General features: G+C 45.1%; 1 protein-coding gene and 1 long non-coding RNA gene across 8 annotated transcripts in view; one reads left to right on the forward strand and one right to left on the reverse strand.

Moving 5' to 3' along the window:
* Nucleotides 1-22,173, forward strand: part of LOC122632597 (spectrin beta chain, non-erythrocytic 1) — a 37,339-nt gene extending 15,166 nt beyond the window's left edge. For 4 of the 7 annotated variants that reach the window (XM_043819595.1, XM_043819596.1, XM_043819590.1 and 1 more), the window contains 30 exons: nt 5,183-5,408; nt 5,627-5,904; nt 6,003-8,606; nt 8,688-9,004; nt 9,111-9,488; nt 9,572-10,237; nt 10,335-10,620; nt 11,136-11,354; nt 11,465-11,907; nt 12,238-12,291; nt 12,470-12,875; nt 13,009-13,209; nt 13,281-13,881; nt 13,966-14,309; nt 14,409-14,693; nt 14,794-15,270; nt 15,386-15,863; nt 15,972-16,750; nt 16,838-17,206; nt 17,298-17,717; nt 17,812-18,474; nt 18,550-18,776; nt 18,846-18,949; nt 19,034-19,264; nt 19,354-19,631; nt 19,712-20,168; nt 20,280-20,423; nt 20,522-20,638; nt 20,886-20,917; nt 21,001-22,173. In XM_043819595.1, the coding sequence (XP_043675530.1) occupies nt 5,183-5,408; nt 5,627-5,904; nt 6,003-8,606; nt 8,688-9,004; nt 9,111-9,488; nt 9,572-10,237; nt 10,335-10,620; nt 11,136-11,354; nt 11,465-11,907; nt 12,238-12,291; nt 12,470-12,875; nt 13,009-13,209; nt 13,281-13,881; nt 13,966-14,309; nt 14,409-14,693; nt 14,794-15,270; nt 15,386-15,863; nt 15,972-16,750; nt 16,838-17,206; nt 17,298-17,717; nt 17,812-18,474; nt 18,550-18,776; nt 18,846-18,949; nt 19,034-19,264; nt 19,354-19,631; nt 19,712-20,168; nt 20,280-20,423; nt 20,522-20,638; nt 20,886-20,917; nt 21,001-21,240 (12,324 nt within the window). In that variant the 3' untranslated portion in view covers nt 21,241-22,173. The remainder of the gene's footprint in view (nt 1-5,182; nt 5,409-5,626; nt 5,905-6,002; nt 8,607-8,687; nt 9,005-9,110; nt 9,489-9,571; nt 10,238-10,334; nt 10,621-11,135; nt 11,355-11,464; nt 11,908-12,237; nt 12,292-12,469; nt 12,876-13,008; nt 13,210-13,280; nt 13,882-13,965; nt 14,310-14,408; nt 14,694-14,793; nt 15,271-15,385; nt 15,864-15,971; nt 16,751-16,837; nt 17,207-17,297; nt 17,718-17,811; nt 18,475-18,549; nt 18,777-18,845; nt 18,950-19,033; nt 19,265-19,353; nt 19,632-19,711; nt 20,169-20,279; nt 20,424-20,521; nt 20,639-20,885; nt 20,918-21,000) is intronic. The other 3 variants (XM_043819591.1, XM_043819593.1, XM_043819594.1) reach the window with 3 other exon arrangements.
* Nucleotides 22,115-22,695, reverse strand: LOC122632617. The gene is made up of 2 exons (XR_006327900.1): nt 22,645-22,695; nt 22,115-22,595 (listed from the first exon to the last, which is right to left on the reverse strand). It is a non-coding gene; the product is annotated as an uncharacterized LOC122632617 (long non-coding RNA).
* Between the last annotated feature and the right edge of the window lie 128 nt (nt 22,696-22,823).

The following is a 22,823-nucleotide window of genomic DNA, read 5'->3' on the forward strand; positions in this document are numbered from 1 at the left end:
TCTTCTCCATTAAAGGCTCTGACACAGGTGTGCGTCGATCCGCGTCGGCATTACAAAGAAACTTTTTCTTTCGTACTAAACGAATAAGATTAAATTGACACGAAGCATCGATGTAAATTCTATTTATAATGTCGTTCGTTAAAAAGCACGAAATCTTTTATTGAAATCTTCAATCGTTTTTAAGTACGATCCGTCTTCCTTATCGTATTTTACGATCGACGACAACTTTGTCCACTTTCGCCTTCCAATCGCGAATAGTTGTGAACTATTTTGTGTACGACGGATCGGCTGATCCTCACAGATATTTGACTCACTCTCCTGTCTTTTTTTTTTACCTGCGCGCTCGAGTCGCGTAGTCGGCGGTGACGATTCAAAACTCGATCGAGCGAAAGAATAACGTCGATTCCGCTTCCGTGTAAAAGTACGTGTCAAAGTAGTCAACGAGAAAAATGTCGATCGACTTAAAATATCTAAAAAAAAAAAAAAACTCAGCCGCGAGCTTCCTTGGATCCCTTTGAATAAGTATTTAGAAAGTATTAATATTTCCAATACGCTTAACGTATATCGCGTCTATTCAATTCTCGGCACCTGCAAAACATCGATATTTAAGCGAGAAAAGCATACAAACGAAATCGATTTGTAGGGAATGAGCAGGTGCCGAGTGAAAGTCGCTGACCGATAGACCACAGTCTTTACGCGTTGCACGCTCTTTTGCATCGCTTTCGTTACTCGATGTTATTGGCAAATTTTCCTAAATTTTTGACAGCGCAATCGAAGCTAATACATTTACACGTCAACAAAATTCCACGTACTTATCGTTCGAATATATCATCTCTCCGACGGTCATGTTTTTCGAAATATCTCGCGAGACCGCAGGTGGGTATCGGTCCAGAGAAAGATAGAAGAAGGGCACGAAGGGCAGCGTAAGAGGCGAAAAGGAGAAGCAAGAAAGAGAGACAAGGAAACCGAATGGACTCCAAAGGGGACGTGAGAGAAGAAAAGAAAAGGAGAGATAGAAGGGAGTGAGAAAGAGAGAGAGAGAGGTCACCGACCGAGGCGAAACTTGCTAGACCGTGAGTGCCGCAGATGTGAAATGAAACCAGACGGCACATACATCGACTATTCGCGATCGTTGAGTGTTAGACAATGGTGTTTAGACTGACCACTCGAGCACGCTAAAAGGAGGGCCGGTTAAAACATTTTTTGTTTCCTTCCATAACTCGAACGAGAAGATTCGAGAATCGTCGATCGATCTCGTCGTTCGAACGAAACCAGTCTTCCTAGAAACTCTCGTAAAGGATTTCAATGCTTCGAAATATACTTTTCGATATTCCGAAATCTCTTTTGTACGATGTCGTTAATGTCAAAGACGTGCGTTTCTCTCTAAACAAAGATTGCGAGAAGGACTCTCGTAAATATCGAATAAAACCTGTTTCGAGTGACGAATATGAAGGAAGAAGAAGAGGAAGAAGAGAAAAAGAAACATCGAGTGAAAGCGAGAAGCGCGTAACTTTCCTCGTGTTCTTACGAGATCGTTGATGGTCGCGCAGTCACAAAGGAAACCCATAGAAAAGCGGAAAATTGACACTTTGCTCAGAAATGACACTTTGCTCTCGAGGAATTCGTGTTATTTAATAAAGCGATAAAGCGAGGCCAAAAGAAAGGAGCGATAACCCTTGAGTCGCTTCGATGACAATAAAATAGGAGCAACGCGCAGTTGTTTATCGACGATGTTCTCGTCGATCTCACGTCCCTTATCCTAGTTAACCATAAAAATGAACGGATGACGGCATTGTTTATACGGTAGAAGTCGTCTCTAATTAGAGGAATGATTGCGCGGTGCAAAGATCGACTCGCGACAATGCGAAATTTATTATCTCTTCTAACGAGCTCCGTCATCGACGTCGTTTCGCAACGACTCGCAATGGGTGAAAATAGAAAAACACTGAGAATAAAGAGTGAAATTATCGATCGATATTCGACAAGACGCCGTTAGGGACAAGGCACGTGCACGTTGCGATATCGTGAATGGTTATGGAGTACAAGGTTGAACAGCGTCATCGGTGATGCCGCAAGGAGAATCGCGGATCCAAAAGGAAACGAAGAGAGAGGGGGGGAGGGAGGGAGATGGAAGGTTATGGAATAGCGGAGAAGCCCGTTAGAAAGACGTTCGCGTAAGGTCCTTCTTTGCCTTTACGCTCGCTCGCCGTAGACGCGCAGCTGCAGGCTGTTGCTTCTCGGTTCTCTTCTCGGTTGGGAATTAAGAAATAAACTGCAGAACGTAAGAAGGAGTCGTCTTATTCTTTTCCTTCCTTTTCTCGGCTCGTCGTTCGCGTGGCTCCGATTCACATTCCTAGTCCTCGCAAGAACGTACGGGCTTCGGTCGTGCGCGAAACGACGACGTAAGAAAACCGCTACGCGGCTCGGCTTTTAAAGAGATAAAGACGGTTGAACTGGAAAGGTGCACGTGGAAAGGAGAGAAATGGTGCGAGAGAGGGAGGGGGATAGCGCGGCCCGTTGCAAACGACCCGTACTTTCCTGATTTAAGGCGCGCTGCACCGAAACTAAAGAGATACTCGTGGTATCGCGCGCTGAAACGCCATAAAATTCTTCTTAATCTCGGTCTTGCGCGTTAACGCGCGTGCCTGTCGGCGATCCCTCGTTCTTCCTTCTTCCTTCTCTTCTTTGTTTTTTCTTTTCTTTTCCCGAACGTATCTACGCGTGTAATCGCATGTAACGTTCGATCTTCTCGAAACGAAAGCTCGTAGAAGCGTAGAAAGAACGAGAGAGCGCGGTCGAACGGTCAATGCGCGCACGTGCACGTTCGCCTCTCGGTCGATCCAGTGAACGTTCGACGTAGGAGTCGCATTCCACGCTAAATGCATTAGGAATGCTATTCCCATTCCTTCGACTTGGCGAACCTCGATGCGTACACGGACCGTGTATTTAAGGCGAGCCTTAACCCGTCGATTCGCGGCACGCGCAACAGAACGCATAACGCGCAAAATAGGAAAGATCGGACGAGACGAGTAGGGGGATGGATGGATGGATGGAAGGTTCGCAAAACGGTGCAAACACGGCGACACGCTTATCCTTCGTTTTCGGGCGCAAGACGCAACGACCGGTGTACCGTATTCTCGCGGTTTACGATGCAGCCCGAGGCTCATTCATTATTCATACGTCGGCGAAGCTCGACTTTTAACGTGAGTGCACGCGGTTTGGCACGATGGAAATTCAAAGGTCGATCTTGCGACGTCTAACGTCGAAAGGTAGGAATCCGTTCTACGTAGGTCGTCGTCCCCCCTCAAAAATGTACGATCCGTACCGGACAAATAGGAAACCCGTACGGGGAGAAAAACGGCAAATAATTCGTTAACGTCGATGGATTTATAATCGTATCGTTTAAACGGTCTAACGTACGACTCGACGGGGAACGGACGATCTCTCATTAGCCTCTCATGGATCGTCCCGATAATCGAGGAGAATGAATCATGACTCTCCCGGCTCCGGCCGCTTTTTCATCGTCGACAAATTGCCAGCGATACGTCTTATCGATCGTCCGCCAAAGGACCACGCGTTCCTCTCGAAGCTCGTTTCTTCGAAGAAGAAAAAGAAGCGAGCGAGTATCGATTTTGTTCGCGCAACGCGAAGTCGAAGCGAAACGAAGACGAAGTCGGGACTAACGAAATCGTTCTTTCGAGGGCTCGAGGTAGAGATCGTAATTCGCGATCGATTCAGGCGTTATCTCGAATTCTCGAGACGGACGACTCGATCGCTCGATGCGATCGCGCGTTATGCTTTTGGGGGGAGAAAAGAAAAAGAACCTACCCGTTCTATCAGTCGCTTCGCGTTTTCTTTAACTCTCATCGGTTTGCCATTCTTCCTCGCTCTCGAGGGGGGAAGAAGCAGCGGAAACTCGAAAATATCAACCATCGCGGAAATTGTTTGTCCGTGCTCGGTGATTTCTTGAAAAAGTCTTTTTCCACCGACGAGGAAACGGTTCCGGTGTGGGCAGTCCACTAGCGGTGCTTCATCATAGAATCAAGAAGCGATTGTAAACTTTCTCAAGCGCAAAGAATGCAGCTCGCGGATCTTGAAGATGTTACGCAAGAGGGATTACGAGATAGTTAGGAAGAAATCTCGGCGTACGCAAGGTGGTTCTCTTCGCGAACGTAGACGACGTTCGAAACTCTTGGAGAACGGAAATTAATTTCACGCGTACCTTCTTCCGTTGAACTTATACGGAGGAGATTTTCAAACGTTCCCGCTTCGTTCACGCATTAAACCGTAAGTCGGCTCGGTATCCGTAGGCAAAAGAGGAGATCCCGGTAGCGATACGGACAAGATCGTTTTATCATTTCTTTGGTCTTTTTCCGTAATAGAAAGAGGAGAGGATGCGCTACCGTGGTGGAAGAAACGAGTTTGAGTGCGCGACGACGACACTCCCCTCTCTCGAGGAGGGAAGGAGCTGGCTTGGTCTCTCGTTAGCCTCCTCCGTTCACCGTGACGCGCTCACCTACTAACGGTGACGTTCCACCTTTTCTTTGTTTTGGATCGAAGGAGTTCTCGCGTCTCGTCCCGAGCGAACGACGCAGAGAGCTTGGCCGGCCCGGCAAAAGCAATAATTTCCATTTCCCAGCGGCCTTGATAGAGCGGCACAAGTGATCGGACGGCATTCCAGCAGTCGCGAGAACGTCGCGGGGCACGTACCGCGATCAACTAACCATAATAACGTGCCCCGAAAGACTCCCTCTCGCGTCTTTTTTTCAAAAATGGTCTTTCCCCGTTGACCCTCGATTTCGAACGAACCGAGATGTCTCTTTCTCGAATAACTCGAAACGAATAGAGAGATCGATCCCTTCCTTCGGAGGAAGATGATTGCTCTCTCTCTCTCTCTCTCTCTCTCTCTCTCTCTCTCTCTCTCTCTCTCGTTTCTCTTAACGAGCGAGAACGGTCGTACGTGTCGAGTCGACGTCTCTGATTACGGTAACTCCCGATACTTATTGCGCGTACTTTCTTAACAATAGGGTCAATCGGTTCGAATCGATCTTCTCGCCGATGTTCTCACGTTTCGTCTTCGACGGAAACCCGTATATTTCTCGTTAACCGATAAGAAAGGAAGAAAGTTTTCCCATGCTCGTGCTTACTACTGTTTCGTAACGTCTCTTAATATTTTTCGTAGGTTCGGTTGGAAAGTATAGGAGCGGAAGACATAGTCGATGGAAATCCTAGACTGATCCTCGGATTGATCTGGACCATCATCCTGAGATTTCAAATACAAGAGATCGAGATCGACGTCGACGAGGAGAATGACAGCAGCGAGAAGAAGTCGGCAAAGGACGCTTTGTTGCTCTGGTGCCAAAGGAAAACCAATGGTTACCCTGGCGTTAACATTCAAGATTTTACGGGTGAGTAACGACCTTTTGACGAGATTTTAATTAGCGCGCGCCCCCTTATCGTCGAACTTGGTAATGGCAAAGTAAGAAACTCGACGATATTCATTATCGCAAACGTTATGGCAGCAAATGTGCACTTGAGAGTGTGCGCAAGACCGGAGAAAAGAAAAGAAAAGAAAAGAAAAGAAAGAAGAAAGAGAGTAAGTAAAGACGTAATTCGTGTCGAACAGGTTCGTGGAGAAGCGGTCTCGGTTTCAACGCTCTTATCCACGCACACAGGCCGGACTTGGTCAATTGGTCGGAACTGCAGCAAAACAAGAACATCGACAACTTGAATTATGCTTTCGACGTGGCGTACTCGGAGCTCGGTATTCCCAGGTTGTTGGATGCCGAGGACGTCGATACCGCTAGGCCGGACGAGAAGTCCATCATCACGTACGTCGCGTCGTACTATCACACGTTCGCCAGGATGAAGAACGAAATTAAAAGCGGAAAGAGAATCGCGAACGTAGGTATAGCTGTATGCGAGGGAGAAGAAGGTGGCGGAGGAGGGGGAGCGGGGGAGGGATGGTCGATCGTTTCTCACGTTGATGCGCATATTTCCAGATCGTCGGTCAAATGATGGACGCCGACAAGATGAAGATCCACTACGAAAAATTGACCACCGACCTGCTCGAATGGATCAAACTGAAAATCCAAGACTTGGAGAATCGAAATTTTCCAAATTCGTTGGAGGGCATTCAGCGGGAGCTCTTGGCCTTCAAGCAATACAGAACCGTGGAAAAGCCACCCAAGTACAAGGAACGATCGGAGATAGAGGCCTTGTATTTCCACATAAACACGCAGCTGAAATCGTTGAACCAGCCGGCGTTCACGCCGCAAGAGGGCCAGCTCGTCCACGACATAGAAAGGAATTGGGTCGAATTGGAAAGAGCGGAACATCGGCGGGAAGTCGCCCTTAGAACGGAACTCTTGCGCCAGGAAAGATTGGAACAGTTGAATTACAAGTTCGAGAGGAAGAGCGTACTCAGGGAAGGCTATCTAAAGGAAATGATTCAGGTCTTGACCGATCCGAGATACGGCAGTAATCTAGCTCAGGTGGACGCCACGGTGAAGAAGCACGAGGCCATAAGCGCGGACATTCTGGCACGAGAGGAGAGATTTCACGATCTGACGAACATGTCGGAGGAATTGGTCAGAGAGAATTATCATGGATTAGAAAGGGTCAGAGTGAGGGAGCAGGAGGTATTGCAGAGATGGAAAGAGTTGTTGGCCCTGTTGGATCATCACAAATCCAATCTTGTAGCTCTTTCCTCTCTGATGAGCTTGATGAGGGAGATCGACACGACCCTGGCCTCCATTCAAGAGCTGCAGCTTAATTTCCAAAGCACGGACGTCGGCCCGCACCTGTTGGGCGTGGAGGATCTCTTGCAGAAGCACAGTTTGCAGGAATTGCAGGTGACGGCGCTAGGGGAGAGCCAGAGACGTCTGGGCAGACAGGCCGGCCAACATCTGGCTCAACCGCAGAGCAAGGAGGTACCTCTGCTGAAACAAAAATTGGATCTTCTAAATCGTGCCTACGACGAACTCGTGGAGTACAGCAAAGAGCGCAAGGCCCGTCTCGAGGACGCCAGAAACTTTTTCCACTTTTTGCAAGATCACGAGGACGAGGAATCCTGGCTCATCGAGAAACAACGCATTTGCAAAGCCGGAATATCGGCGAAGGACTTGCGCGCCGTCATTTCTTTGCAACAAAAGCACAAAGCGTTGCAGGACGAGATGAAGGTACGCAGACCGAAGTCCGAACAATTGTGCGAGGCTGGTAGAAGATTGATAGCCGACAATCATCCGTCCTCGTTAGAAATTCAAAACCGTATAGACTCGTTGCAGGAGCATTGGAAGGTTTTGGAAGAGCTCGCTGCCTTGAGGAAAAAGCAATTGGACGACGCGGCCGAGGCGTTTCAATTTTATGCCGACGCGAACGAGGCGGACTCGTGGATGAACGAGAAAATGGCTCTGGTTACCTCGGAAGATTACGGCGTGGACGAGCCAAGCGCCCAAGCGCTCTTGCAAAGACACAAGGATCTGGAAGGGGAATTGAACGCCTACAGGGGCGACGTGCAATCTCTGAACATGCAAGCCGAGAAGCTGATCAAGTCGGGAATTTCCACGCTCGAATTGTCGGCCGATCCGGAACCCGTCGCGGAATTGGAACAGGAGGAGTGGAGCAAGGAGATACGATTGGTACCTCAGGACGAATGGGTCGACGAGATCGTCGAACGATTAGAACCGAGAACCGTTCACGAGGAGAAATTGGTGCCGCAGGTGAAGAGCATGTATCCGTTCACCGGTCAAGGCATGCACATGGCCAAGGGCGAGGTCATGTTCTTGTTGAATAAGACCAATTCGGATTGGTGGAGCGTCAGGAAAGCGGATGGCACCGACGGTTTCGTCCCCGCCAATTACGTTCGCGAGATCGAGCCGAAGGTCGTGTCCGTTCAAATGAGGCGACCGGAGAAGGTAAGGGTCACGCAAAGGGTCAAGAGGACCAAGATGGTGAAGCAGGTGGTGCCGGTGCGAAGGGTAAAGTCGATCAAGTCGACGGTGAAACCGATCAAGCGGAAGGCGGTCAACGACGGCGACAGCGTTGAAAAACGGCAGAAAAAGATAAACGACACGTACGGGGAATTGCAGGAATTAGCGACGAAGCGTCACGCCTTGTTGGAGGACGCCATTAGGTTGTACGGTTTTTACCGAGAGTGCGACGATTTCGAAAAGTGGATAAAGGACAAGGAGAAGATGCTTCGGACCGACGATCCGCGGGACAACGTCGAGACGGCCAAGCGAAAGTACGAAAAGTTCTTGACGGACCTGTCGGCCTCGGGAAAGCGCGTCGAGGCGATAGACGCCGCGGTCGACGAGTTCGTCAGACAGGGGCACAGTCAGTTGGACAAGGTGAAGGCCAGGCAGAGGCATATTCATCAGCTTTGGGACCATTTGAACTGGTTGAAAACGCAAAAGGAGAAGAGCTTGGAAGGCGCCTCCAGCGTGGAACTGTTCAACAGGACGTGCGACGAGGCTCACGATTGGATGTTGGAAAAGATAACGCAACTGGACACCGCGGAGCTCGGACCCGATTTAAAGACGGTTCAAGCTTTGCAACGGAGACATCAGCATTTGGAGCGGGAGTTGGCGCCGGTAGAGGAGAAAGTATGTTTCCCGTGATTACGATTACCAACTTTTCTCTTTCTTCATAATCCTTTAACCCATTTGACGTAACTCGTGCCATAGGTGAGAAAGGTAAATCTATTAGCCAACAGCGTAAAGAGTTCTTATCCCCACGAACTGAACAACGTGAACGCCCGACAAAACGAGATCAAAGACTTGTGGAACAAAGTGCAGAGCAAAGCGAAGGAGCGTAGATCTCGTTTGGAGGACGCCGTCGGCCAGCAGATATTCATGAACGGTTCGAAGAATTTGATCAACTGGGCCGCGGACGTGCAGGAAACGATGAAGGCCGAAGAATCGGTCAGGGATGTGGCTACCGCCGAGCTGTTGAGGAAGCAGCACATGGAACTCGGGGAGGATATAAAGACGCGCGAGGACGAGTGCGTATTCGCGATGTTTATCCGATTACCACGACCGTTCGTTACGACCCGACGAGGAGGGGGGGGGGAAGAGAGGGACGCGATAACGCAGGACATTTCTTTGCAGGTTCCGAGAAGTCGAGGAGCTTGGAAGTCAGCTTTTACATCGCAACCCGGCCCTGACGGACGTTCGCGAGAGATTGGAGAAGCTGCATGGATTGTACCGATCGGTAACGTCCGATTGGATGGCGAAGGAGGAGTGGCTGCAGCAATGTTTGGAATTGCAACAGTTCAACAGGGAGGCCGATCAAATCGAAGCCACGACGAGCTCCCACGAAGCCTTCTTGGAGTTTACCGAGCTGGGCGAATCTTTGGACGACGTCGAGGCTTTGCTGAAGCAACACGAAAAGTTCGAGAATACTCTTCACGCTCAGGACGACAGGTTGAAAGCGTTCAGCGACACGGCCGACAAGCTGATCGCGCAAGATCACTACGACAAAGACTAGTGGGTTGAAAGATACGATTATGTTCGACGCGTTGATCACTGTTCCTATATCCAAACGTGCTTAATGATACTCGCGCTTTCAGCATCGACGAAAGGAGAAATCAAGTTTTGGCTCGGCGAACGGCCGTCAAGGATGCAGCGCAACGGAGAAGAGCGGCTTTAAAGGCATCGGAACACTATCAACAATTTTCGGCGGAGGTCGACGATTTGCGCGACTGGTTGAGCGATAAAATGAAGACCGCGTCCGACGAGAGTTATCGCGATTTGAACAACTTGGAACGCAAACTGCAGAAACACGAGGCGTTCGAAAGGGAATTGAGGGCCAACGAGGGCCAATTGAGAGCGGTCAACAAGGCAGGGAAAGCCCTTATATCCGAGGAAAATTATAGGTCGGACGACGTAGGGGAAACGTTGAAAGATCTGAACGATCAGTGGGATCGATTGGTCGCACTTTCCTTGGAGAAAGGCCGTAGGCTGAGGCAAGCGGCCTCCCAACACGGTTACAATCGTACGATGGAGGATGCCAGGCTGAAATTGGAGGAAATCGAGAATTGTTTGGAGAGCAAACAGGTGGGAACGGATCTTAGAAGTTGCAAGGAATTATTGAAGAAGCATCAGACCCTCGAAAGCGACATGTGTCAGTGGGAGCAAAAGGTGGACGACCTTGTCGCCATGGGTCAGGAAATGGCGCACGAAGGTCATTTCGATGCTGCGAATATATTGAAATCCAGCCAGGCTACTCAGAGAAAGTACGTAGAAAGTTTTCGTGCGTACGAACGATCTCTCCGTCGCGTCGTCGATCGATCGATAAATTAATCATTGTCTAACGATTGTTCCTTCGTATAGATTCCGCAGTTTGAAGGAACCTGCCAAAAGACGACGCGAGGCGTTGGAAGAGAGCTTACGTTTCCACAAGTTTGGATTCGAATTAGACGCCGAATTGCAATGGATAAAGGATCACTTGCCGCAAGCCTCCTCGACGACGCTCGGACAAAACTTGCATCAAGCTCAGACTTTACACAAAAAGCACAAAAAGTTGGAGGCCGAGATCGCGGGCCATCGACCGATGATAGACAAAACTTTGGCCTCGGGACAAGCGCTTATCGAGCAGGCTCATCCCGAGAGGAAGAAGGTACTTATTTTCCACGTATATCGTCGAATAATCTTTTTCGCACCACATTCGCGCTTACCTTTCAAACGATTAAAGAAAACGAAAGGCGAGACAAGAGTAAGAAATGATCGTTTTTGCACAGCTGGAACACCCCCAAGAATACTCGGTATGCAGAGGTAAGAAAGGTGGATGCATGCTGATGATTTATTTGTGTCTCACGCCTTATTTCGAATAACAAAAAAAAATTTTTATTTTACTCCGGTGTTACCACCAAATGCACACGACGACGATAAAACGTGTTTCTTTTCTTTTCTTTTCTTTTTCTTTTTTGTTATTTTCGTCCGCTCTTTCGAAAAATACTTTCGAAATCTTGCGCGCAGGAGTACAGGACGAACCTCCGCGTCTTTTTTTTCTTTTGTGTGTGTGTTGCCACTCGTCCTCTCGCGTCACTAATACGTAATTGCCACGTGACGAAATCACAGAGTAATGCAGCGTGACTTAAACCGCGACTTAACGCCGATATACATTTGATATAGATACGGGAGCTGTGCGACTCGTTGGACGACGCTTGGAAAGATTTGCAAGATAAGGCGGGAGAAAGAAGCAAGGCGTTGGACTTGTCATTGAAGGCCCAAGAATTCTACTTCGAAGCCGGAGAAGTAGAAAGTTGGCTAAACGAAAAGAACGATGTGCTCAGCTCGACCGATTATGGAAGAGATCGTGACGCAGCCACGAAATTGTTAACGAAACACAAGGTACGATAATGCCTATCGTCGTTTCACCGCGCTAACGTCGAATTAACATTTGACGATGCAATCGTTGCTTACCGTCGAAGTAACATACATTTGTCGTTTATTTTATTCAGGCAGTAGAACTTGAATTAGACACTTACAACGGTATCGTATCGGAAATGGGACATACGGCAGCCGCGATGATCAATGCCAAACATCCCGACAGTAAGGCTATAGCCAATAAGCAACAAGCGATCGCTCAGCAGATGAGGGCGTTGCAAAAATTGGCTACGGTGAGACAGCAACGTCTCATGGAGAGCATGTACCGGCACGAATACTTCTTGGAAAGTAGAGAATTGGAACAGTGGATCAAAGAGCAAGAGCAAGCTGCTGCTTCCGAGGATTACGGACAGGATTACGAACACTTGTTGGCGTTGCAAGCTAAATTTAATGACTTCAAGCACAGAATAGAAGCCGGCTCGGAGAGATTTAATCAGTGCGAGGAGTTGGCTAGGAAGTTAATCGCGAACGAGAGTCCCTACATTCAAGACATCGAAAAACGGCAGGAACAGTTGGGGTAAGCTAAAGTATTTTTCCCCTTAAATGTTATCTCTCTCTCTCTCTCTCTCTCTCTCTCTCTCTCTCTCTCTCTCTCTCTCTCTCTCTCTTTCCTTACACACGCGCTTTCTATTTGATTTACATTGGCCAGATCTACAGGGAACAGGGGGAGGGTGTACGGACTTGTTGTTGATTTTATAACGGTATACGGTAGTTTATGCATCGATACGATCGTAACATAAATAACTCGCGAGCGATCGCTTTGTGCATCCTAGATATATCGTAACTTTGCTACTAGGGTGTTGGGATACTAACTATTTTTGTATTTTGTATATGTAATTTGATATAGACAAGACGAAGATGACCCTGTCCTTCAGGTACATAAGCAACATACGATCATTGGGTAAGTCCTATAAGCCTGTGATACTATTGTAACGATCTTTCCATCTAACAGTTATGCCTGTAGAGTAGAACGTGATTAATTATTACGCACGAGTAGATAGTTCGATGCACTTTTCATTTCGTACCGTTTGTTTGCAAACTATCGTACTCTATTGAAGTTTCATCAAAAATTTTATCAGAGAATCCTGGCAACATCTTCTCGATCTCATTCGCAATCGAGAGCAACGCTTGCAAGCTGCTGGAGAAATTCATAGATTCCATCGAGACGTGGCCGAGGCATTGTCTCGGATCCAAGAGAAAGAGGCAGCTTTGCCGGAAGATTTAGGCCGCGATTTAAACTCCGTACTGGCGTTGATCAGACGACACGAAGGATTTGAAAATGATCTTGTAGCTTTGGAAGCGCAGCTGCAAGTTCTGGTAGAGGACGCGTCGAGGTTGCAAGTTCATTATCCGGGTAACAATGCCATGCATATAGATCAACAACAGCAAATCGTTGTCGCGCATTGGGAAGATTTGAAAGAGAGATCTGCTCACAGAAGGGATCAGTTACAAGCCAGTTGCGATCTGCAGAGATTTTTGACTCAAGTAATTTCTCATCCATTGTTTTTTCTCTCTTTCTCTCTCTTTTTTTTTTCTTCTTTCCTTTGTTCGCGTACTCACTTACGTAGCAGAGATCGTACGAGGTAATAACGAAGCATTGCGAAATCGTTAACTTTAGGTAAGGGATTTGATGAATTGGGCCGCCGGTCTTCGTGCTGCCATGTCCACCGAGGATAAAGTTCGAGACGCTGCGAGCGCGCAAATGTTAAAGGCGGAACACGAAGCTTTGAAAGGCGAGATAGAAGCGAGAGAAGATAGTTTCAGTTCGGTCCTCGATTTAGGCGAAGCTATGGTGCAAACCGGTCATTATGCGGCTACGGTGAGTCTTGCAATTAAAAAAAAAAAAAAAAAAAAAAAAATCTCGTTGGAACGACGAATGCGATGTTTCAGGAAGTGGAGGAAAAATGTAATCAACTTTTGGACGAAAGACAGAAACTTCACACAGCTTGGCAACAGAAGAAAGTCCACTTGGATCAGTTGATAGACCTACACTTTTTCCTGCGAGACGCTAAGCAATTAGATAATCTTTCCAGTACCCAAGAAGCCGGCCTCAGCGGCGACAACTTTGGCGTGTCGGTCGAAGAAGTCGACGCGCAAATGAAGAAGCACAACGAGTTTGAAAAGTTACTCGTCACCCAAGAAGAAAAATTGATTGCCCTGCAAGAACACGGAGACAAGCTCTTGGCACAAAATCACTTTGATTCGCCCACGATTGCCAAACGATTGAACGAGGTAGTGCAAAGGCGAATCAAAATTCGCAACTTGTGCGACGCGCGTAGAAAAAAATTGGAGGCCGGTTTACTTCACGCTCAATTCGTCAGAGACGTTGGGGAGGCAGAATCTTGGATCGGCGAGAAACAAAAGAAATTGGAGGCCGAAACGTCGAAAGGCGAGGTATCCAGTTTGGAGGATAAAATCAAAAAATTACAGAAACACCAGGCCTTCCAAGCGGAGCTAGCAGCCAATCAAAGTAGAATCGAGGAAATAAAAGGTAAACTTTCGCGTTTCTTTTTTAGACGTACAAATTATTCCTATCGGTACGAATTTACTTATTATTTATATCATAATGAAACAGCTAAAGGGGAAACTCTGTTGGGACAAAAGCATCCTGCGAGTAGTGAGATTCACGAACAATTGGAACAGTTGTATTCCTCTTGGCGAAGATTACTCGTAGAGTCCGGAAATCGTGGAAGAGGTCTCGAGGAGGCGCAAGACATATTGGAATTTAACAATCAAGTTGAGAAGATCGAAGCTTGGATAAGGGATAAAGAAATGATGGTTCAGGCAGGTGATACAGGTAAAGATTACGAGCACTGCTTGAGTCTTCAACGAAAATTGGACGATGTCGACAGCGACATGAGAGTGGATGACTCGCGAATAAAAGCGATAAATGCTTTAGCCGATAAACTTATGAAACAGGTAAAGATACGTCTATATGCATTCTGCTATAAAACAAATTGCTTTGTTAACGCGTCACTCTAACCGTATCATCGTAACCTTTCTAATAACTCTCGTTAGGGTCGCGATAACGAATCGAAGACCATACAACAGCGTCGTGACAATTTCAATAATAAATGGAGAGGTTTGCAAGGTGCGCTGAGTGCCTACAGAGAGACCTTAGCGGGTGCGTTAGAGATTCATTTATTCAATAGAGATATCGACGATACCAACCAAAGAGTCATGGAAAAATCGGTTGCCATGAACACCGCCGACGTTGGCAAAGATCTACCTGCCGTAGAACAGTTGCAAAGGAAACAGGAAGCGATGGAAAGAGACATGACTGCCATAGAAGGAAAATTGAACGTACGTGATTTCAATTTGTTGTTGCTTCTTTTGTTTTGCTGTTAAATAAAAAAAAAAAAAGAAAAAAAAATAGAAAATACTCGTACATTTCCTCCTTCAGGAACATAGGGAAGAAGCGAGAAAGCTCTCGCTTAAATATCCTGATAAAGCTAGCGAAATAAACGCTATGCTGTCGGAAGTAGTATCGAATTGGGCCGACCTGCAACGTTTGACTCAGCATCGTCGACAAGCTTTAAATCAAGCGTACACGTTGCACAAGTTCGAAGCAGACCTGCATGAATTAGAAATTTGGGTTGCGGACACGATTAAACGAATGGACGAGTCGGAACCACCTACCACCATTTCAGAGGCCGAAGCTTTATTGGAATTGCATCAAGAGAGAAAAGCGGAGATCGATGGTAGACAAGATACGTTTAAGGCATTGAAGGAGCACGGACAGAAATTGGTTTCGATCAACGAGGAGGTTAAAGGCAGCCTGCAACATCTCGAAGAGCTTAGGCTGAAGCTAGTACACGCCTGGGAGGATCGTAGGCAAAAGTTGACGCAGGCGCATCAATTGCAATTGTTCAAAGAACAGGTAGAGAAAAGATTGTTCGAAACGAACAACAATACAAACGATAACGATAACGATAATAATAAGAGAAAAACAAGATTGGCTTAATCGTTCCTACGTATGGTTCTCTGTATTTTAGGCGGATCAAGCGGACAGTTGGCTCGCAATGAAGGAAGCGTTTCTCAACAACGACGATCTCGGCGAGTCGTTATCAGGGGTCGAAACGTTGCTCCGCAAACACGAAGAATTCGAAAATTTGCTGGTATCTCAATTAGGAAGAATAGAGGAATTGGAAAAGTTCGCGAACGATATTCTGGCGGAAGAGCATGCCGACGCCAACGTAATTAGACAGAGATTAGCGTCGGTTTGCGCTAGAAGAGACAGATTGCGAAATAGTGCTACGGCCAGAAGAGAAAAATTGCTGGAAAGCCATCATTTGCATCAGTTCCTCAGAAATATATACGAGGTCGAGGGTTGGTTGCATCAGAAGCAGCAGGTGGCAAGCGATGAAAATTACCGGGACTCGTCGAATCTACAAAGCAAAATTCAAAAGCACGCTGCCTTTGAAAGCGAATTAATAGCGAATAAAGGGAGGATATCGTCGGTCGTTAACGAAGGTAAGGGAATTTATTGATCGAAGCTCTTACGTTCGGTCGATTAACGTTCGCATCGAATAATATACGAATAAAATATAATCGTAATAAGATAAAAATGATGTTCGACAGGGGAAGCGCTCATCGAGGATAACCATTACGCTTCTAAAGAGATACAAGAACGTTTGGATGAGTTGGAAGGGGAGTGGCGTCTTTTACAAGAAACGAGCGAATTGAAGAAGAACAGACTGAACGACGCGTATCAAGCATTGCTCTTCAATAGAACTCTGGACGAATTTGAGGCTTGGATGGACGAAGTCGAAACGCAATTACAGTCGGAAGATCACGGGAAAGATCTTTCCAGTGTGGCGAATCTCTTAAAGAGGCACACCAATTTAGAAAACGACGTTTTGGGACACAACGAGGCATGCGAATCGATCAAAGAGACGGCGGCAAATTTTGCTAGATCGAATCACTTCATGTCCGAGGAAATTCAAGAAAGAGCATCGGCCACCATCAATAGGTACCACAGCTTGCAAGAGCCAATGCAAATACGAAGAGATAATTTAGAAGATGCTAAATTATTGCACCAATTTGTAGCGGACGTCGAAGACGAGCTACATTGGTTATCGGAAAAAGAACCTTTAGCCGCCAGTAATGATCTAGGTAGTTCACTGATGACGGTGCAAAGACTTCAAAAGAAACATCATGCTCTGGAAGCGGAACTGATATCCAGAGAACCGGTGGTGGGTTCCTTGATCGGTAGGGCAACGGCCATGATAAGGAGCGGACACTTCGCGTCGGAGAAGATAGAAAAATTGTCGCAAGAATTGCAAGAGAGTCTTTCGCATCTTCGAGACTTGGCGAGCGTCCGGAAGTTGCGTTTATTGGACGCGGTCGAATCGCAAATGGTAAATGTTGTATCATCGCTCTTCTAGCGAATAGGGAATAATACGTTGCGAGAACGCGTTGCGATAACACTTATTTTGACTGTGCAGTTCTACGCCGAAGCTGCCGAAGCTGAACAGTGGATAAGAGAGAAAAATCCGCAAGTAACATCGACGGATTACGGAAAGGACGAGGATTCGGTACAGTCTTTGCTCAAGAAATTGGAAGGGATAGAACGCGATTTGTCGGGTTTCGAGAGCACCGTGGACAATCTTAAGAAACTCTCCCACGGTTTAATAGAGAGGCACCATTTCGATAGCAAAAATATAGGTCAGAAGCAGGCCGAAATCGAAAGTAAATTCAAAGAGCTACAAAACTTGAAGGATCACAGATTGCAACGTTTACTGGAAAGCGAAAAATTCTTCCAGTTTATCAGACAGGCCGACGAAGCGATCGAATGGATCGGAGATCAAACGACCGTAAGTCGATCGGATAACGATTCTTGACCCTATGACGTATGGCCCCATTTTAATCTTTATCGTTTCGACATACCTTTTTCTTCTTGTTTAGGTCGCTGCGTCGGAGGATTACGGCCGTGACGTCGAACACGTCGAGCTGTTGATTCAGATATTCGACAATTTCTTAGCTGGTCTGACGACGAGCGAGAACCGAATTTCTGCCGTACTCGACGCAGGCCAGAAATTGATAGAACGTAACAATCCTGAGAGGGCTAGGATACTTGGAAAAATCGAAGAAACCAAACAGCAGTGGGAAGATCTGAAGGAACTGGCACACGCGCGACAAGACGCGTTAGCGGGTGCCAAACAGGTTCACATGTTCGACAGGACAGCCGACGAAACGATCTCGTGGATTCAAGAGAAGGAGGCCGCTCTGAGTTCTGACGGATATGGACACGATTTGGAGACTATTCAAGCTTTGGTCAGGAAGCATCAGGGATTTGAGACCGATCTGGGAGCGGTAAAAGAGCAGGTAGATCGGCTTTCCTTCTTAATCGTGGCTTGTCTCCTCTTCGCAGATATCCGGTATCGTCGCGGTTGTTACAACGATCGTATATGTTGTTCAGGTCGAGTCTCTGATGGAGGAAGCACTGCGATTGATCGAATTGTTCCCAGACGCACGTATACACATCGACGTCAAGCACCAAGAAGCCGAAGCGACCTGGAATGAACTCTTGGAGAAGGCTGCTCAAAGGCGAAGCAAATTGGCACAGGCGGAACAATTGCAGACGTATTTGGGCGAATACAGAGACTTGTTGTCTTGGATAAACGAAATGGTGGCCAAGGTTACCGCGCCGGAATTGGCGCGAGACGTTCCAGGAGCCGAAGCTCTAATTTCCCGACACAACGAATATAAAACCGAGATCGACGCGCGAAAGGAAGCGTTCGAGAAGTTCTACAAAACTGGCCAAGAGCTCATCGAGCAGGGCCACTTTTTGGGAAAAGAGATCGAAGAAAAAATATCTGTATTGCGTTTAAGGAAACAAACACTTTTAGATACTTGGGAACAAAGGAAACTCATATACGAACAAAATTTGGACACGCAATTATTCAAACGGGAGGCAGAAACTTTGGAAAATTGGATCGTCAGTAGAGAACCGATGTTGCACGATGGTAAATTGGGCGAGAGCATTCCACAAGTGGAGGAGCTTATAAGAAAGCACGAGGACTTTGAGAAGACCATAGAAGCTCAGGAGGAAAGATTCAACGCGTTGAATCGTATAACGATGGTAATCGATCGACGTCATGTTCCTTCGTAAAGTCAATATCTTTGAGTCAATACTCGTACGCGTTTACTTCCGCAGCTCGAGAAAGCGTTCCGGAAGCAACAGGAAGCGGAGATGGCCGCGAGACAAGCCGAGAAGGAACGAATCGAACGTGCGCGGATCGAAGAACGAAAACGTAAAGAGGTACAAAGGATAACCGAGGAACGAAAACGGGAGGAAGAAAGAAGAAGATTATTGGATAGCCCTCATAGGCCTTCGCACGATGAGGTCAATGGAACGGTCGACGAGCACGAGTCCGTTAACAGGTAAAATTATGACAGGATATCCGTAAATAGGAAGCAACTTGTCCTCTTACCGATTCTCCTTCATTCCAGATTGGCGCCGTTAAAAGGTGCCACTCCGGTCGAAGTTTCGGAGCCTACTCTGATTCAAAAATCGCACGGTATACCTCACGTCTTTGGCGATAAATTGAGACGATGTACGCATTGCGTTGTATCCAACGATCGAATTTAACGGAGAATTTAGATTTGTTAACTGGACGAATGTTTTCTCTCTGTAATAGCTAACGCGGACATCAAAAGAGCGGAAAGTATGAAGGTTGACACGAAGAAACCGAAACGTACTCCGAGCTTCACGACTAGACGAAGGACGCAAAGCTTTAGAAAACTCCAAAGAATGGAAAACATGGACGCTTTACCGCCCGTAGAGATCCAGGGTCTTCTTGAAAGGAAACACGAACTACAAAGCGCCGGAAAGAAAGCCGCCGTTCGTTCGTGGAAGCAATATTACACCGGTGATTAAAGTTTTTCGATCGTTCGACCGTTCGACGGCCGCCGCGATCGGTACGAAATATAACGAAAATAACGTTTGAAATGATTTCAGTACTATGCGGACAACTATTGTGCTTCTTCAAGGACATAGAAGATTTCTCGCTTAGCAAAGCAGCCACCGCGCCGATTACCATTTTCAATGCCATATGCGAGAAAGCGGACGATTACACGAAAAAAAAGAATGTATTCCGCTTAAAGTGTACGGATGGTTCGGAATTTTTATTCTTAGCTCCGAATCAACAAGAGATGGAAGATTGGGTCAATAAGATATCGTTCCATGCTAAATTGCCACCAAGCCTGCAACTTCTAAGCTATGACGATTCTCAAAAGGTACGTACTTGAAATAATTTTCTAAACGACACGAATCATTCCGCATAAATAAACACGCGAATATGCGTATGTTCCTTCAGGAGGGTCTAGAGAGGCTGCACAGTGCACCATCGGATCATCAAGATGATAATATGTCGACCGGAAGTAGTCGCGCCTCGACGCCCGAAATGGAACGGAAAAACTCGGTGATCAGATGCGATGTTTCCAATCAACGCTCCCCGAGCACAGTGCAAATAGAATTTCTACAACAGCATCGACAAAATCAACAACGCCGTGATCCGCATAATACAGAGTTCTTAGCCTCGGAAAGATCGGAGCCACCTCAAACGCAAACAGAGTTTTTGCAAATGCACAGGCAACAGCAATTACTCGCGCAACAACAACAACAGCTGATTCAACAGGAACAACTTGCGAATCAAAGAGATCAATATCAACAAAATTCGAGCGATAAACCTCCCATACCGCCAAGAGGAGCACCGCCACCAATTCCTTTGCGATCACCGAGTTCCGAAAACGTGATACAATTTCGACGAAACGGTAAGCTCCTCCGCGTTTCTCGTACGTTTGTACGCGAAGTAATCGAAGAAACGTTCTCTTAAATGTATTCGATATTTTTCAACTTGCATGCGTGACAACACGATGCTATAGATTCGGAACACCATCTGCAACAAGGGAGGCCACAATCGTATCAGCAACGCGGTACAACCTTAAATCATAATGGATCTAGCCAGTATCCGACAAACGAAGTGTGGCATAGACAAAGTACCGTAGATATGAATACGCAACATCCAGGTACATATCAGCTTTTGTCTTTGAATAATCGCTCCAGCATCTCCTCGGTTTGATCGATTTGCACCAAAAGCAACATATGACATTTCATGGTTTTATAGAATTAGCACCTCCCCTGCCATCGAGTGCCCCTCCACCTACCGGAATGGCTCAGTGGAATATACCCCATGACCCTGGTCAGTCATTACAGCCATTTTCATACAAATTTCGTACCGAATGTAAGAAACATCTTACATATGATCATACAATTCTCCTGCATGCGCAACTCTGCATCTTCGCTCTGATTTCCTACCTTTTCTTCCGCTCGTATCTTATTTAATTCAACTTAAAGTAGTTACTTGTAATAAACAATGAAATTCAAATTCACAAATTTCGAGATAGATGTAGGAAGCTTATTCACATTTATGTCTATGTATAAATTGTGAAATATAAAAACTGATTTGATTACTTTATTTTTGTTTGCAGCATATGGGAATGTGCCGATAAACGTTAGACAGGTAAAATATTAAATAATCACGTTTGTATCGTATAATGTTTTATCTCATAGATAAACGCTTCAATGATTTATTTTGACTTTTAGACTTCACAGCAACAAAATAATTCATTTAGTACCAGACCAGCCTCTTTACCTCCGTACGTAGCTCCGCCAGCAGTACCGCAGAATGTTCAAAACGTTGCGCTTGTAGATGGTAGAAGACCGTCCGAAAGTGGTTCAGAAAGTGAAAATAGTATAAGTGGTAGTAGAAAAGATCGTGATTATAAACGAAGTTCTGTTTTAAGCAACTTATTTGGCAGGAGAAAGAAACCATCTCAGTCGTAATCTATATACAGGGATCTCCATTCTTGTAGGGTACTTAAATTCTAAAAAAAAAAAAAAAAGAGATTCCACGAAAGGATAATAGCCTTCGACATTATTAAATTCCTCAAAAACAGAAAAAAAAAACAATTTTCTATGCCCTGTTATATAATACGTATTCTAAAATCTGTAAATTATATTATTACGTGTATAATACAATATTTTTCATTAAAATGTATACAGGAATTAATATATTCAGACACGGCTAGATTTAGATGAAAAAAAAAAAAATTAAAAACAACGCAAAACTGATATAAAGTTGTTTCGTATATCGTATAAAAAAAAAAAAGTTAAATAAAATAATAATGAAGCGAGTTAAATGCTTACTATCGCAAGTAATTATGATCGCGCGCATTTTGCAAATTTCTTATTTTTGCCACACAGATATATTCTTTGTTTTAGAATATCGGAATTTTTTAATTCAATTCTAATCGTAATTGTAACTTTTAGTTTTGTTAAAAAATGACTAACATCGCCCCATTAATTGATATAAATTAAATATTTCTTGTTTTTGTTTTTCTTTTTATATTGTAAAAATAACCAATCTATAACAAAAATGGTCATTACCACGTTATTTGAAATGTACCTGACCTTAAAGGTAAAGATATAAAATATATCAGCAAGAGCATTAAAATGCAAAAACAACTATATAAAAAAAAAAAAAAAAAAAAACTGTAGATTTCATAATATATGTTGCAAATATTATATATTGTATACCAACTCCTATTCAGGACCAATGATCTTATTGTATTAAGCGCAAAGATATGTTGATATATAATGTTTTTGAAAAATTGTTATATCTGTATGTTTAACAATCATCCTCATGATTGACACAGTATAATAGTATGTAAAGTATATTTAATATCATTTAAGAAATAAATAATTATCTACTAGTTACATACACGATGTTACAATGCTGTTTTGCATGTAATTATATAGAACAAAGATCAAAATATAATGTTATAATAAGATCAATTAAATCTTTTCTGGATAAAGAGTTCCATACCACATTTTATCGAACTATGACTGTCTGTTATATATTTTCGTTTTTACTATTATCATCGCTATCCACTGTCGCTAACCGCAGTATACCGTGATAACGGTAGCAGTGCGGGCTATCGCGTTAACCGATAACCCCTCTCTGTGTACAATTTTTTAAATTTCTACGACTTAAAGTTGCTCGTCAAAGCCTTGATTTTATAACGGTTTACGGCTACGATGAGTATAGCCGTAATTCTTGAAAGATTTTAACGAACAAGATCGCATTTTAAAGATAAAGATTCGAGCGAGTACGTGGCTTTTTGAAATTTTTGAAAAAACTTTGTTTTTATGCAAAAAAAAAACTTTTTTTTTTTTTTAGGGAAAAACGCAATCTTTTTGACTACACTAGAAGCGCTCGATCTATTTGTTTAATTGAACAAACGACTGCGTATATTTCGATGCGTTTTCAAAATCTTTTCTTCTTAATTCCAATTAAACGCCGTCATTTACATTTTACTCTAACGTGCTTTAATAATAATCATACTTTAATGAATAAATAAATTAGA

This window comes from Vespula pensylvanica, chromosome 10 (assembly GCF_014466175.1).
Source record: "Vespula pensylvanica isolate Volc-1 chromosome 10, ASM1446617v1, whole genome shotgun sequence".
NCBI classification, from domain to species: Eukaryota; Metazoa; Arthropoda; class Insecta; order Hymenoptera; family Vespidae; genus Vespula; species Vespula pensylvanica.